The sequence below is a fragment of the Aethalodelphis obliquidens genome, unplaced genomic scaffold, assembly GCF_003676395.1.
Source record: "Aethalodelphis obliquidens isolate GAN/ISIS:26980383/991018 unplaced genomic scaffold, ASM367639v1 scaffold10, whole genome shotgun sequence".
Taxonomy (NCBI): domain Eukaryota; kingdom Metazoa; phylum Chordata; class Mammalia; order Artiodactyla; family Delphinidae; genus Aethalodelphis; species Aethalodelphis obliquidens.
In genome coordinates, this window is record NW_020837954.1 from 8713609 (window position 1) to 8729903 (window position 16295).

General features: G+C 35.2%; 1 protein-coding gene across 2 annotated transcripts in view; it reads left to right on the forward strand.

Moving 5' to 3' along the window:
• Positions 1–16295, forward strand: part of ARHGAP5 (Rho GTPase activating protein 5) — a 72890-nt gene that overhangs the window by 21097 nt on the left and 35498 nt on the right. Inside the window, exon 3 of one of the 2 annotated variants that reach the window (XM_027111035.1) lies at positions 13983–14130. In XM_027111035.1, the coding sequence (XP_026966836.1) occupies positions 13983–14130 (148 nt within the window). The remainder of the gene's footprint in view (positions 1–13982; positions 14131–16295) is intronic. The other variant, XM_027111036.1, reaches the window with a different exon arrangement.

Genomic DNA, 16295 nt, shown 5'->3' on the forward strand with positions numbered 1-16295 from the left:
TGCAAGGATTTTCTTAAGTCATAACCCGTTATAGACATAAATATTTCTATGTAAAGGAAATCTTGCAAAACAATACCTACTTTATAAGTTATTTTGATTTTCTAGTCTATTGCAGTGAAAAAAGGGGTGCTGGTTGTGACCTACTGAATTGACTTTAACTTAACAGGTGCTTGAAAAATAGTGCTTAAGAGAATGAACTGAATGAGAAAATTTGAGTTAATATTGATAAAATTGCCAGTTTTTAACATCCATTCAATGAGATATACTTGTGTTTTAACTAGTTTGTTTTTTCTTCAGTATCCATTTCAGTGCTGTCAGCTTGATTCAGATAGTAAATAGTAGAATACTTTGTGAATTTTGTGGTGCATTAGAATAAGCTGGTATTCTAATGATTTTTCTTTTTGAGCTTTTCTTTAAAATTGTTTTCCTGTCTTATTTCCAGGTCATGAATCTTTTCATCCTCTTATTTATATTAGCAACTACCAACTCCTATTTTACTCTCAAATGTTCCATCCAGTCCTTATTATTTTCTCTGTGTTTTATTGGTCCCTTCTTATTAAACCCCTCTATCAAATAGTATCTTAGAAGATTCTGCTGCTTTAGCCATTATACTAGGGTTTGGAGCCTGTTTAGGGAAGAATACCAAAATAGATGTTTTCTTCAAAAAACTGAAGAGATATCTATATGTATATATTGAGTCGAAGATGTTAATTTAGTATTAGTAGATAGTGAACTGATACCAAGCTATTAATAGGGTAGATCCTTTAGAGTATAGTAAATCTTAAGTTTAGAATTATTTGACTTCTGACTTCTAGAACCTACAGTCTTTATTAAGTAAAATGCCTTTTGAAAACACTGTCAACCAGACAGTGGTGACCAGAATTTTCTCTTGATTTATAGATTGTTCATTCCAGATATAAAAGTAATGAAGTATATGAAAGTATGTCTGTGGTGAACTGCTGTTTGTCTGTATCAAAATGTATAAGTTGTAGGGTAAGTTTGCTTTTTATTTTTAGTGTATATCACTTAACCTCTTGACAGTCACTTAACTGACTGTCAGTGTTCACATCTGAGGTTCTTGGAAGAGTTATAATTAAGGCTAAATAAAAATTGGATGGGGCTTCCCTGGTGGCACAGTGGTTGAGAGTCCGCCTGCCGATGCAGGGGACACGGGTTCGTGCCTGGTCTGGGAAAATCCCACATGCCGCGGAGCGGCTGGGCCCGTGAGCCATGGCCGCTGAGCCTGCGCGTCCGGGAGCCTGTGCTCCGCAACGGGAGAGGCCACAACAGTGAGAGGCCCGCGTACCGCAAAAAAAAAAAAAAAAAAATGGATGATTAAAGAGCTTACTGTAGGAAGAGCAATACTTACAGATCAGATACAGATAGAGTAGTTTGCACTTTGTTTAATGAGCTAAGTCATTTAACAAAGTCTTGAACTGCTCGACAGTTTCAGGTTTTCCATTTTTCACCTATTTTTTGGGGAGTACCTTGGTTAGATTTCTGGGCAGTTGATAATAGGGTGCCCATTATATATGTTATTACTTTGCAGACACTTCCTTAGGGGAGAGAGTGAGGGTCACTTTTATAAAGGAAGTATGATCAGAAGAATGAGAAAATTGCTTTCCCAGATTCCTCAGCCAGCATCTTTTCCAGCCTCATTGCCATGAGTTGGGTCTTATATCCATTCCTGACCAGTAAAGTCTGGCCAGAGGTGGAGAATTATGCTATTGAATGTAGGCCTGAGCCTTTAGAGCTCTTGGCGAGGTTGGCTTCCCCCAAATTAGGGTAATTTCTAAGGGATGAAAATTGCAGTGTCTAATGCAGGCTAGATTTATATGTTGTTTATAGTTGATCTCCATGGCCTAGCATAGTATGTTGTACTATGATCAGTTTGAAGTCAGTAGGAGTATATAGGTTTGTTTTTGTAGTGGTAATGAAAGAACGATTTATGGGTTTTTAAAAATAATTACATTTATTTTGACTCAAGGAAACTGTTGTTTTATTCAACAAGCATCTTACTGAATGCCTTCTATGCCTGAACACTGTCCAAAGCTAAGGATACAGGGATGACTTGGTCATGGGCTCTGCTCTCAGGCATTCAGTCTAGTACATTTGATTTTGGTGAAAATTAAACATTTTATATTTTCATCAAGGTTAGTAAAACTTCTGGTTCTTTCATATCTCTCATTTCATTTGGAAAGCATTTATTTAGAAGTCTTAGTAACGATTTTTATTGCTTTCATATTGGCTAAATATGTTCTACATCTGACTGATTAGTTCTAAGGTGTTTCTGAAATTTCTCATAAAGTTAAAATTGGTTTCTTTAGTAGCATTTCTGGTGCTGGTGACATCAATTTATGGTATGATATAAGTGCGAATATATAATGTGAATATTTCTGCCTACATTTCACTATTTGCTGTTTCTTTGAATTTGTTCTGTGCTGTTGGGTTGACCATGATCTGTTACTCTTCAAATTCAGAATGAAATGTAACGAGATGGTTAGTTTTTAAAGTATATTTTGACTGATGTGTTCTAATAAGACTCAGTTTAAATGATTGTGTCAGTGGTATGCTTGTTTTCACTAATTTAAAAGCAAATGTAAATGTCTTCAGTGTGGCTTTCTATTCAAACTTTGTGTTTTTACTTAGTTTTCATAACAGCATGTTGAATGTTTAGCAAAAACTGGCATAGCACAAATTACTGAAATTACTCTTTTGCAGCACATTCATTATATTAATTGTTAGACTATATTTAGTTAATATATAAAGGAGGCACTTTACCTCTATAACATAGACTACTGTGTTCTTACTATAATTTTATATCAATGGACAATTGCTACTATTCCAAGACTTATAAGTGAGTTTATAGGGTTGTCAATTTTATGTGCTCCAAAAATTTATATACTACAAATCATCCCACTCAAACCTAGAAGAGTTATTTCCACAGTAGGTATAGTTTTATGATTTTCAGCTCTGTAATGTTTTCTTGTCATCTCAGCTGATGCGTTGAAAGAGTCCTCAATAGGGCTTAATCTATGCCTGTGTTAAGAGAAACCTCAGCGGAAGGAGGACTGCTTTTTAAAAGTAGTAATATCTGATGTTTACAGTTCTTACAACAGAATATAAGGGTGTGACAAAAGAGATCTTGAGTTAGTATCTAACTTTGTCCATATAAAGGTACACCTTGCATATGTTTGTGTATGTGTGTGTAGTTGTTTTGAGCTTTTTGGAAATTGTTCTTAGCCTTTGAAAATCTGAGGAAAGGTTTGGATATTTTAACTGGAAAAATGCACGTTCACAAAATTTTAGTGGCATTTTAAGGGTGTCATATATACTTTCTAAAGTATATATGGACTCTAGAACCTCTGTTGATGTAAGAGAAGAGAAGAACACACTTGAATTTGTCTCATTCTTTACTGATGCTCTGATTTGCAATCTTCAGAGTGACAGAAAGAACCTAACAGATGACATGGGAAGCAAAGGGAGAAGTAATGGTTTTAAGAATGAAATGCTGGGTATAATATAAAACTTATTTTGATTTGAATACACTTGAAAAAATATTTTTAGGGAAGTTGGGAAGAAATCACTCATCGTTAACTTGAATAGCTAGATGTTTTGCTAGGACCCTCTCCAGGTGACTCCAGGTCTAATTTTTTGTTAGTAAAATTGTTAATGGCATTAATAAAATGCCTGCCAGGTAGATAATATATGTTGAAATGCTTTATAGGAAGGTGTCATCTTAGAGATGAATCAGTGCAAGAACCAGTTTGTCTGATACATGTATACAAGAACCCAGACCACATTTATTTGCCCTCAGTTATTTTCTCTTCCCTCTTTTCACCTAGTGTTAGGTTAAAGGGTCTGAAAGAGCATTCACAACATCCAGCACCTAACAGCTTTTAGAGAATTAAAAAAAAAAAAAAAAAAAAAGGATTAAGTAGACCTTCATGGAGTACTGACTCTAAAGACTTCTTTTTTATGTTGATGTGTTATGCTATGGTGTAATACTTATTCTTCCCACATAAAGTAATCACTTTCTAGTAGTTTTATTGCTTTGTAGTTTAATAAGTTTTGTTTTTCTTATTACATTGTAAGCTTTTTGAAGGCAGTTATGATTATCATTCATCTTTGTGTACCGTACAGTAGTGATTCTCTATCTTGAATTATGTATTGACTTTTTTTTTTTAAAGTTAAAGTCTCAGACTTCCCAGGGCTATATCTGTAGCCATCTCCCAAACTTGAGTTCTTAGTCCTTGATTTTATTAGCCTAGCGCAATGGTTCTCAACCAGGGTCAATTTTGACCTGCAGGGAGCATCTGGCAATACCTGGAGACATTTTTGGCTGTCACAACTCAGGTGGGGAATTGCTACTGGTATCTGTTGGATTGAGGCCAAGGATGCTGCTAAACACCCTGCAATTCAAAATGTCAGTAATACTGAAGTTGAGAAACCCTGTGTAGCCAAATGTGGTCTTTAATGAAATTCCTGTGAGATTCTAGAAGTCAGTCATACAAGGCTTGTTTGTACTTGCTCATTAGGAAAGGCAGGTTTTTCCTCACAGGTCATAGATATTTCTTCCCTATCCTCACCATGATTGGGTAAGGATGTATTTTCAGGAAGGAGTTACTGTGGGTCAAAGCTACATGCTCTTGCTATTTAACTTGTCTGATCTTTATTCTGCTGTGAAACATGTTGTTTCCATTTCATTGTCACAGTCTTAGTTGAGGTTATCATAAATTCTTACTTGGATTATTGCAATGACCTTTTTTTAAAAAAATCTTTTTAATTTGAGGTAATTGTAGATGGACATACCATTGTAAGAAATAATGCAGAAAGATTCCATGGACCCTTTGCCCAGTTTCCCACAAAGGTAACATCTTGCAAAACTAGTAAAATATCACAAACAGGGTATTGACATTAATGTGACCCGCAGATACTTTAGATTCCCCCAGGTTTGCTTGTACTTGTGACTGTGTGCACGCATGTGTGTGTGTGTGTGTGTGTACTCTATGCAGATTTTCACACGTGTAGCTTTGTGTATCCTATCCTGCACAGTACCTAGCATGATGTTATTATGCACATGGTAAATGCTCAGTTCTTACACACTGTTGAAAGTACATTACCTTATATCCAAATGAATTCACATAGAGTTGGCTATTTAATCCTTCTTGTAGTTTTATGATAAGAATCATTATTTTGTATGAATCCTGATTTTATTAGGTTCAGATGCTTAAGCTTAGATACATCTATATAATGACTCCCGTAGTAAAAAAAAAATTAGGTATAATGAAACTGTTTGCATAACTGGTAAATAAACTAACAGTATTTCGTATGTTTATTAACAGAAATCTTACATGGTAAAGGCTTTCTCTGGTTCTTGTTTATAATTTTGTTTGCTGCTGTTAGTGTTGACTGAGCACCCACCATGTGCCAAGTTATAGGTACTAAAAAGGAAAAGTGGACAGTTTCTAGAGTATTTTGGAAGTCATACCAACAGGGCTTCTTATGCATTCACTGTGGAGAGTAAGGGAAAATCAAAGCTGATTCATAAATTTATGGTTTAAGCAACTGGGTAGATTTAGATTTACTGAGATAGTGAAGAAGGTTAAGGATGAAAGGTTTCAGACCAGAGAGACTCAAGACATCTGTTTTGTGCTTTTTATATTATGTTTAAAATATCTATGTTGACATCCCAGTGGAAGTATAAAAGTTAGATTATGAATCTGGTATTCAGAGGAAAACTTATCAGGTTATAAAAGGATTGAAAGTTATGAGTTTAGATAAATTCACGTAAGGACAGAGAATAGCTAGAGAAGAAGGGAGGGGCTCAGAAGTGAGTTTGGGTAGACCAGGAAGACTTGTTAGCAGGTGAAACTGATCCCACTACTGGGCATATACCCTGAGAAAACCATAATTCAAAAAGAGTCATGTACCACAACGTTTATTGCAGCTCTATTTTCAATAGCCAGGACATGGAAGAAACCTAAGTATCCATTGACACATGAATGGATAAAGAAGATGTGGCACATATATATGATGGAATATTACTCAGCCATAAAAAGAAATGAAATTGGGTTATTTGTAGTGAGGTGGATGGACTAGTAACTGTCATACAGAGTGAAGTAAGCCAGAAAGAGAAAAACAAATACCGTATGCTAACACATATATATGGAATCTTTAGGAAAAAAAAAAGGGGGGTTATGCAGAACCTAGGGGCAGGATGACAGGAATAAAGATGCAGACATAGAGAATGGACTTGAGGACGCGGGGAGGGGGAAGGGTAAGCTGGGATGAAGTGAGAGAGTGGCATGGACTTATATATACTACCAGATGTAAAATAGATAGATAGTGGGAAGCAGCCGCATAGCACAGGGAGATCAGCTCCGTTCTTTGTGACCATCTAGAGGGGTGGGATAGGGAGGATGGGAGGGAGACACAAGAGGGAGGAGATATGGGGATATATATATATATGTATAGCTGATTCACTTTGTTACAAAGCAGAAACTAACACACCATTGTAAAGCAATTATACTCCAATGAAGATGTTAAAAAAAAAGAAAGAAAGAAAGAAAAATGAATCCCTGGTGAGAAAAGAGGAAAAACTGGTTAAGAGTAGTGACATGGGAGCCAAGAGAGCAAGTGTTTAAGGAGGAAGTGATCAAGAAAGAATGTTGCTGAGAGCTCAAGAGGAATGAAAAGTTTCTTTTTGATTTGATAGTGTGGAAGTATCTGATCTTGACAAGCAGTTTAGTGGAATGGGAGAGAAAGCCAGATGGAAGCAAGGTGAAGAATGAATGGGATGTGAAAAGTAGAGATAGATGTAGATGACACCTTCGAGAAGTGTTTCTATGAAAGGGAGCAAGATTTGGGTCAGTAGCTAGAGTTCAATATGGGATCAAAAGAGGGTTTTGTTTTCATGTTTGTTTTTAAAGATGAGAGATATTATATTTGTATATTCATAAGAATGACCCAGGAGAGGGACAGGTTGATGCTATGAAAGAAGAGGCGAGGGGATATTGGCTTGTATGAACAGGGGATACTACAGAAGGAAAACATGAATCAGGGTAGAGATACATAGGTGGGTTGGTTGTAGGTATAAATGAAGAAAAGGGAATTCCTATGTGTCTTTTCCAATGAAATGTGAGTTGAGGACATTAGGAAGAGAGAGGGTAGGTGGTACTTGTAGTTACATGAGTTTCTTTAATTGTACAACTTCTCAGAATTTTTTAGCATGCTGTGATATGTTGAGAATCTCTTGAGTGGGACAGAGTATATAGGGCAGGACCAGAGAAAACTCAAATTGGAAGCCATTGGGGAGAAATTTGATTTCCTATTTCTTTCCATTTTGAAAAGAGGATTAAAGTTTATATATCATAGACATAAATTTTTTAATTAATCTGTTTTTGGCTGTGTTGGGTCTTCGTTGCTGCGTGCAGGCTTTCTCTAGTTGTGGCAAGCGGGGACTACTCTTCGTTGTGGTGCGTGGGCTTCTCATTGTGGTGGCTCCTCTTGTTGCGGAGCATGGGCTCTAAGCACACGAGCTTCAGTAGCTATGGCACGCAGTCTCAGTAGTTGTAGCTTGTGGGCTCCAGAGCGCAGGCTCAGTAGTTGTGGTGCATGGGCTTAGTTGCTCCACGTCATGTGGGATCTTCCCGGACCAGGGCTTGAACCCATGTCCCCTGCATTGGCAGGTGGATTCTTAACCACTGTGCCACCAGGGAAGTCCCTCATAGACACAATTTTTTAAATCTTGGTTTTTTTCTGGTTACACAAGTGATCTTTATCTTTTCAAAAAGTACTTCCTTTACAAAAGGAAATGTACAATTTACAGTGAAAATTCTGTATAACCTCCTCCCAGTCTTTTCTTTCTCTTTCCTTCTATACCCTGCTCTAAATTTAAGGGTATCGTTGTCAATAGTTTGGTATTTGTTTTTTAATTTTTGCTATAATATTAACATAAATGATTTATTTTGATGGAATGGAATTATACTATTTATCCTGTTCTTAAACTGTAACATATATCAGTATATGTAAATCTGTTAAAATCAACCTTCTTAATTCGTCTTTATTATCATTAATTTTGGTGTACTAGATCTTGACAAGGACTAAAGGAGATCATTTAAAATTTCTTATTCTGTTTCCATAGAGGTACATATTTCTGCTATACTTTGTTTCTGCTACTTGGTGGATTGAATTCTAGATAATTGTAAGTGAGTCTCTTTTGTATAGTTCAAAGCTTTTTGCTTTGAAGACAGCTGCAATGTTAACCTTGCTCTTGTAAAAACAAAAAAAATCATTACTTTCTCCATCATTTTGTTTTCAGTTTTTAGGAGTCTGTTTAAATGGCATGTGGTTAGTCACATTTAGTTTTTTGTGTTTTTTTAAATGAATTTATTTGTTTATTTGTTTGTTTGTTTTTGGCTGCATTGGATTTTCGATGCTGCGCAAGGGCTTTCTCTAGTTGTGGCAAGTGGGGGCTCCTCTTTGTTGTGGTGCGCAAGCTTCTCATTGCGGTGGCTTCTCTTGTTGCGGAGCACAGGCTCTAGGCGCATGGGCTTCAGTAGTTGTGGCACACGGGCTTACTTGGTCTGTGGCATTTGGGACCTTCCCGGACCAGGGCTCGAACCCGTGTCCCCTGCATTGGCAGGCAGATTCTTAACGACTGTGCCACCAGGGAGGTTCTCCTGTTTAGTTTTGTACCAAGTCTGAGAGTCTTTTATAGCTGATCTGATCTTAATCCATTTACGTTTACTTTTTAATTTGCTTTTTTCTTGTTATCTATTTTTATTCTTCATCAGCAAAAAAAGAGAGAGAGAGAAATAAAGGAACTAATAGTTATTCTTTTTCAGATTCTTTTCCCTTGTAGATTATTACAAAACATTGAGTATAGTTCCCTGTGCTATACAGTAGGTCCTTGTTGGTTATCTATTTTATATATAGTAGTGTGTATATGTTGATCCCAAGCTCCTAATTTATCCCTCCATGCCCTGTCTCCACCCGATGATGTTTCATTATGTGTTTAGGATTTCTAGGGCAGTTCGAGAGTGCTATAATTTAAATATTAACTATTACATATTTGAGAACTTAAAAAAAGCTGTAGTTGCTTGTTACACACATTTGGATGACATACTGGCTAAATAAAGAATCTTTGACAAATCTTTTTCCCATGAATATTCACATAGAAGAGTTTTCTGACTTCCCAAGTTTTCGTGAGAACTTTGAGGCTAGCCTGATATTTTCCCTCCTTTGTTGGTCATTGGTTTCTTCTGCCTAGATGCTTTTAAGATTTTTGAAGCTTACTGAGTTCAGCAGCATATGTCTGTAACTTGATGGTTTACTCCTATTTGTGGTGAGATCATTCAATCTACAAATTAAATTCATTATTTCAGAAGAGACCTCGACTATCTTTGCACTTTTCTCTTTCCCACAAGCAGAATTCCAGAGCATTGGAGTATGTTAATGAACAAAGCAGATAAAAATCTGTGCTCGTGTGGAGCTTAAATTGTAGCAGGCGTACACCAAAATAATAATGATGATGATGATGATACATGAGAAAATTTATATAGTGTTGTGGGTAGGAAAAGCAGTGTAAGAGGGATTAGAAGTACTGGGCAGTAGTTAGAGAAAGACAGGCCATAGATCACAATTTTTAATAGTCCATGTAGGCCTTATTGAGAGGGTAAAGGGAACAGCCAATGCAAAAGTCCTAAGTTAGGAGCATGTGTCACATGCTAAAAAAGCAAGTAAGCTGTGTAACTTACTTGCACAAGGAAGTAAGGAAAGGGAGTAAAATGATGGAGAAAGTAGAGGAAAATGAGGTAAGAATATATAGAAGCCGAGTTCAAAGCATGCTAGATTATATATGGCCTTGAAGGCTGTTATTTGTGGGTCACTATCATTCTGGGTGCTTTATTGAGAACGGTATGTAGAGAATGGTGGTAGAAGCAGGGAGGATTGATTGAGCAGTCAATGCAGTAATCTACATATGTGAAATGGTGATAGCTGTATGGACCAGGGAATTAGCAGTGAAGATGGTTAAGATCTCATAGATTTGGAAGTAAGGTGTGAGAAAATAAGAGGGATCAAAAATGACTCCAAGATTTTAGCCTGGCAGCTGAAAGGATGGAATTGCCAGCAACTGAGATGTAGAAGGCTGAAGATGGAGCTCATTTTAAGGAAATCATCAGGAGTTCAGTTTTGCGTGTTAAGAAAGAAATATCTCTTAGACATTCAAGTGAAGAGTCAGGTAGAAGGTTTCAAATGAATCTGGAGTTCAGGAGAAAGAGCTGAGCTGGCAGTATTAATTTGGGTTAGCAGCATATGGATGACATTACCAAGAGGGTGATTATAGATATTGAGAAAAAAAGGCAGGGACTGAGGCCTGGGGTATTCACAGTATTACAAGGTTGCCGAGGAGGGACAAGCTAAGGAGACTGATAAGGGGAGAACAAGTGAGATAATAGAGGTCGTCTCCTGAAGTCCACTAAAGAGAGTGACTGCTGAAAAGTTGAGTAAGATGAGAGCTGAGAACTGACTATTGCAAAACAGTCATTTGTGAACTTAATAAGAGCAGATTTAGTGGAGTGATGAGAGTGATAAACTAATATAAGTACATATAAGAGGGAATGGAAGGAGGGGAATTGGAGACAACTAGTATAGATGATTTATATAGAGTTTGTTCTACAAAAGGAAGTAGAATTCTGGAGCAGTAGCTAGCAGAGAGAAGAAGATTAAGACTTCTTTTAAGAATGGGAGCAAAAGTATTTTTTGGCATGTGTCAAAGAAATGATACAGTAGAAAAGAGAACTCTGATGATCTTTTCCACTTTATTCTGATCTTTTCAATCATATTGGGTCTTTTACTAAAGAGGTATTCATTTCTTTAATGGATTTTTTTCTTCACTTTCTTTACATTTTGCCTCTGGTTGTCTCATTTCTTCTTTAATCTTTTATTTCAAGAATCCCATAATAAATTTAAGAGAATAGAGAAGTCCAAAATTTCTTGTTTCCTGGATTTATTCTTTGAAAGCCTCCTCAACTGTTTTTTGCTACTTAAGTTTTCTACAGTTTGTTGGTTACATATGAAGCAATTGAGGTATTGTTTTTTTCAGTGTTATTGATTGTATCGACAGTATTTATTGAATATTTGAGGATGTTGCTTAGATGCTCTCCTTTGTTGTGTTGCTGATATTGCTGAAGTGGAAGAGCAGATTCTGTAAAGAGCTATTTATATGCCTTTTCCTGGTCCTGTTTACTTATACTAATGATAGTTTTTAATATCCACTGGACACTTAACTGATAACATTGTTTATATTATTTGTGAAATGCAATGTTTATTTTACTGGATATGCTTTTGCAGACATGAGATTTGCCTAAGTGGCCAGGAAGGAAAGACCTTGGGTATTTGCATTTAAGCAGAAATTAAGATTTGTATGAATGTAGTAATGAATCAAAAGTTGGATTATCATAAATCAGATCCTGTTTTCCTGCTGGCATAATTATTTATTGGGACCTGCCATTTCTGACTATTGGTTCATCAAAAGGTATAGATATAAATGACCAAATAACCATACGCCTCATCTTTTTCTTGCATTTCAGAGAACCTTGATGGGATTTTATAGCAGTTGTAATCATCTAGCCTTAGTTTAATTTATGAAATAGATTTTAAATTATGTAAGTTAATTTGAATTGGTATAAATTTGTAGCTATAGATTAGCAACTCTTAACTAAGGGTTGTATGTTAGAATAATGTATAGTTTTTCAAAATTCACATTTCTAAAGAACTCCCTGAAGTGATTCTTATGCTTAAGAACCATCACTTATAGAAAAAAAAGTTATATATGTTTTTATTCATCATAAAAGCTAATATAGGAATGTCTAATTCAAAACTATTTTCCTACATAGAGTTTTCTTTTGCACCACTGTAAATTAGTAGAAAAATTGGTAAAGTCACATAAGCTTTTTACGCTTTTTTTCCCCATATATGTGAACTATAACTTGACTGTCAGGGCAGTTGTATGTTAGTAAGTTATCCCTTTATACTTTGCCAGAAATTCCATGCTATAAGCCACTTAGCATTTCATTGCCTCAGATTACTGGTGTAATCTGATCTTGGAGTAACTGCAGAATTAAATAACTTGCCCTTGTAACTTTATGGACTTTGAGGGATGGATATTCCCTGAGCATAAGCCAGAGAAATCTACCCCCAATTTTAGTGAAGTATTCAGAGTTTAGTTTGGTTCCTAAAGGGTAATATGAAAAGAGAATTTCTTAAGAGTTGATTGGAACAGTTAGGACTAGCTAGCTTACTTTTCTTACAACTTTGTTTTTTAGGTGTCATTGCAGATTAAGATCTTTTATTCCTGTTTCATGGCTCTTGCCATAGGTTAGGCATTGCTGTTTTCATTAACTTGCTTAAGTGTAATCTTTTTCACCACTGTATTATCTCTCTAAACAGAAACATCCATCTTTGCCTCAGTTTTCACTTTTGTAATCAAATGGTGCAGCTAATAGTTTGCAGGCTGGAAAGCACCTTAGTGCTCCTGAGAAAGAAGAGGACCCAGTCGCTGTATCCCTACCTCAGCTTTGAAATAACAATCTCTTCATTTCTACTTTCTTGCACATTGTTCTGTTTTGGTGGTGGTGGTAGTGGAAGGATTGTTTAAGGAGTAAGGAAGGATCCACACTACTTGACTTGGTGGGCTAGGTCTTGAGCCATACCAAGTATTCCAATGCTTTGTTGGTAACATTTCAGACAACTAGTTATGTTGTATGTAATCTGTACCTACCAGAGTTTATGTAATCTGTATCATCAGAGTGGTAATATATGAAGACTTAGAAGTTGGATTTCATGAGATCTGGAAGTTTGATAGGTAGAGCAGCCTGAAATTGAAATGAAGAAAGGACTTGATTGATTATGCAGGGTATCAGTTGCATAACTTGGAACTTGGAAGAACACATTGAAAGATCAGTCCATCCAAAGGAGAGACTCCTCTGGAAATTAAAATGAGGACTGTTGCTTTAAGCATTGAAAGCTCTGCCTGTGTTCCCTCCCCTGCCCCCACACACACTTTTCTGATTAGAAATGGTATGTTTTTATGTGATTTGTAAGTCAGTAACAATACTTGCGACAAATATAAATACACCCTACTTAAGGAAGAGTGACTCAGAATCTCCTTAAGGGTTGAATTCCAGGCAGTATTTCCTTAGGTTTTTGAAATGTTCGCTCCCTGGTTAAGAACCCATTTTCTCCCAATGCAATATTGAAATTAAACTTTGAAAATTCTTACGTAATTTTGTTTATTATTGTGAAAATGTTTTGTCCATTACTTATAAAAATTATCTTTTTGGGAGTGCTTAATAAAACATTTTTAATAGACTAAATTAACATCTCCTTTCCCACTAGGATGTTATTTTCTTTTATAAAAATTATCTTAATATTTAAGAAATAGAGTCAATAGATAGGAAGAAAATGGGGAAATGATGGGGTTAAAACTCATGGAGTTGAATAGCTTCATTGTATAATCAATAATTAAAGCTATGTTATATTCTTACTAATATAGCTATGCACAAAAATCTCACTTGGAACTTCCCCAAAGACCAAATAACAAATGCACCAATCAACAGACCACACTGAAACTGTGAATTGAGCATTGGTTACTCCTAGTTTCTCCTTTTCACTTGGCATTGAAAAATGATCTTTTCTAATTTCCCTACCTGTCCAGTTTTCTATTATTTTACAAAGGAAAAAGTTTCTTCTATTCAGCCATTTTTTTGTCTGTTCACTTTTGTCTCTTTCTCTTGGTCACGTTGCTGCTTCTAGCAGAATTTTTTTAATGAACCCGGTATTGATGGACATTTAGGTTGGATATGGCTTTTAAATATATCTTTTGATACAAAATGTTTATTTACATTGCTTAATACTAATGTTTTTCTGAAAGAAATTAATTTTAATAGTTTTAACTTGAATATGTTTTTTTATAGCAGAAAAAGAAAACTAAGAACTTCAATCCACCAACACGTAGAAATTGGGAAAGTAATTACTTTGGGATGCCCCTCCAGGATCTGGTTACAGCTGAGAAGCCCATACCACTATTTGTTGAAAAATGTGTGGAATTTATTGAAGATACAGGTAGGATAGAAGTATCATTGCAAGAGGTTTGATATAAAATTTCACTTTTGCTACACCAATAGTTTGTCAAATGTTCCTGATTCAAGCTAAAATTTGAAAGAGGTGTATCGTTCTCATTAGGATTGATTATCTTGAGTATTAATTCTAGATGTAACCATCTGATATTTGAAAGCAGTTTTGTCGTTAGCCAGTCATGCTTTTGTTGGACTTCTCTTTATTAAATGGCTAAGTCAAATACTAAAATGTTAAACTTACCTTTTTCTGGAATTTAGAATAACTCAGTTATTAAATTATGCTACTGTTTAATCATAGTTATGATTTAAATCAGTAATTTGAATGTGTGCAACATTTTAAGTCTAATACTATTTTTAACTCATTTTACACACGAATTTTTCTTTTAAAAATTCATAGCAATATTTGTGAATGTGCAAGAGGTAGCTTGTGATGTTACTATTTATTCAGCCCCACTAGCTTAATATGGTTTGTATGGTTTGAGTTGTATTTGTAAGGAGTGTGTAGATATCCTCACTGTTTTAAAAACAAGCCTGCTCTTATGTTTACTTTGTCTGATGAAACTATTCAGAAAGTAGTCAGAGTTGGGTTATAAAGGCAGAATATTATGTTTATGTGCATTTAAAATGAATACAAGTTAACCATGAAACTTCAGTGATTTGAATAGACTCCAAAATGTAATGGTTTGAAAACGTGAGCTAATTTCATTTTAGCTTTATTTATTCTTAATGACCTCTTTTGATAAACAACTATTGTTTAAAGAATAAACAAGCTAGGATGCCCATGTCCTATCTAAAAAATCAAGCTCATTTTTACTTAGGTGTATGTACGCCATACCATTTAATCTTGACTGTCAGCTAAGTTCTATATGTACATATTAGGTTGTCCGGTGAGAAGTGCTAACTTTCAGTTTTAATAACGATTGGAATATGGGGCAATACCTGTTATCCACTGGTATTAGAGTTGAAATAGCCTATCTTCTCCCTTAAGTTAATAAATTTTAATTTATAGAGCCTGTATTTGTATATGCCTTTAATCATTTGTTTTTTCCTTCAACAGAAGTATTAGGCAAATTTCTTTATGTATTTCTGTCCATCTTTAGCATAGTAGAAATGCAGAAGTTCTTATAATATTAGCTATCTGCTTTGAGGTAAAAGAAATCTCATTTTCTCTAGTAATATAATTAGGCCTTGTGGATATGACTGAGCAATTCAAAAAGACTTTTCTTTAGTGATTAGAAAATAATAAAGTAATAATGGATTGCATTTTGTACATTTATTTTTATAATTAAAAAGTCCCACTTCTTGAATATTTTCATGGTAGTTGAGTGATTTGGCTTGAGGAAAATAAATTCCAAGTGTAAGATAAAATGAAAATTCTAGTTCAATTCTTAGCAACATTTGAATTAGTTCAGTCAACTGGCAGGTAATTTATATATTTAAGTGCTTTGTTAGAAGTATACTTAGTTAGGTACCATGAAACCATAAGAATACTTATATAAAGATTAAAGCTAGTTCTTTTGTTGATGTAGTAGTATGTATTATTTTGTTACTGATTAATGCTAATCCATTTTAGCAGAAATTCTCAGTTGTTTAAGAATTGAATATCAGATTCTCATTATGGACTGGAGCAGCCATCTCCATATTTAAGGTTTAACTTGTAACGTAAATATAATCAACACCCTTGTTTAGAGGACTAACCTTTTAAACAACCCTGAAGAAAATATGGTGGAAGTTTTTAAAATCAGCTTTACTGTCATAACTTACATGCAATAAAATTTACCAATTTTAATTATACAGTATGAGTTTTAATAACTCTATAGTCATATAAGCACCACCACAATCAAGATTTAGAACATTTTTATCACCTCAGAAAGCATCTAGTCTTTTTCAGGTATGATGTTAGCTCTTAGTTTTTTGTAGATATTCTTTATCAGGTTGAAAAGTATCCTTCTATTTTTTTAAAGAAAGCACTGGCTCTTTTATTTTTTAAGATTTTTATTTCTTTATTTTATTTTTAAGTCTGTCGGGTCTTAGTTGCGGCACGTGGGGTCTTCGTTGAGGCACGCGGGATCTTTCTCGTTGCGGTGCTCGGGCTCTTCGTTGTGGTGCTTGGGCTTCTCTCTAGTTGTGGCGTGTAGGTTTTCTCTTCTC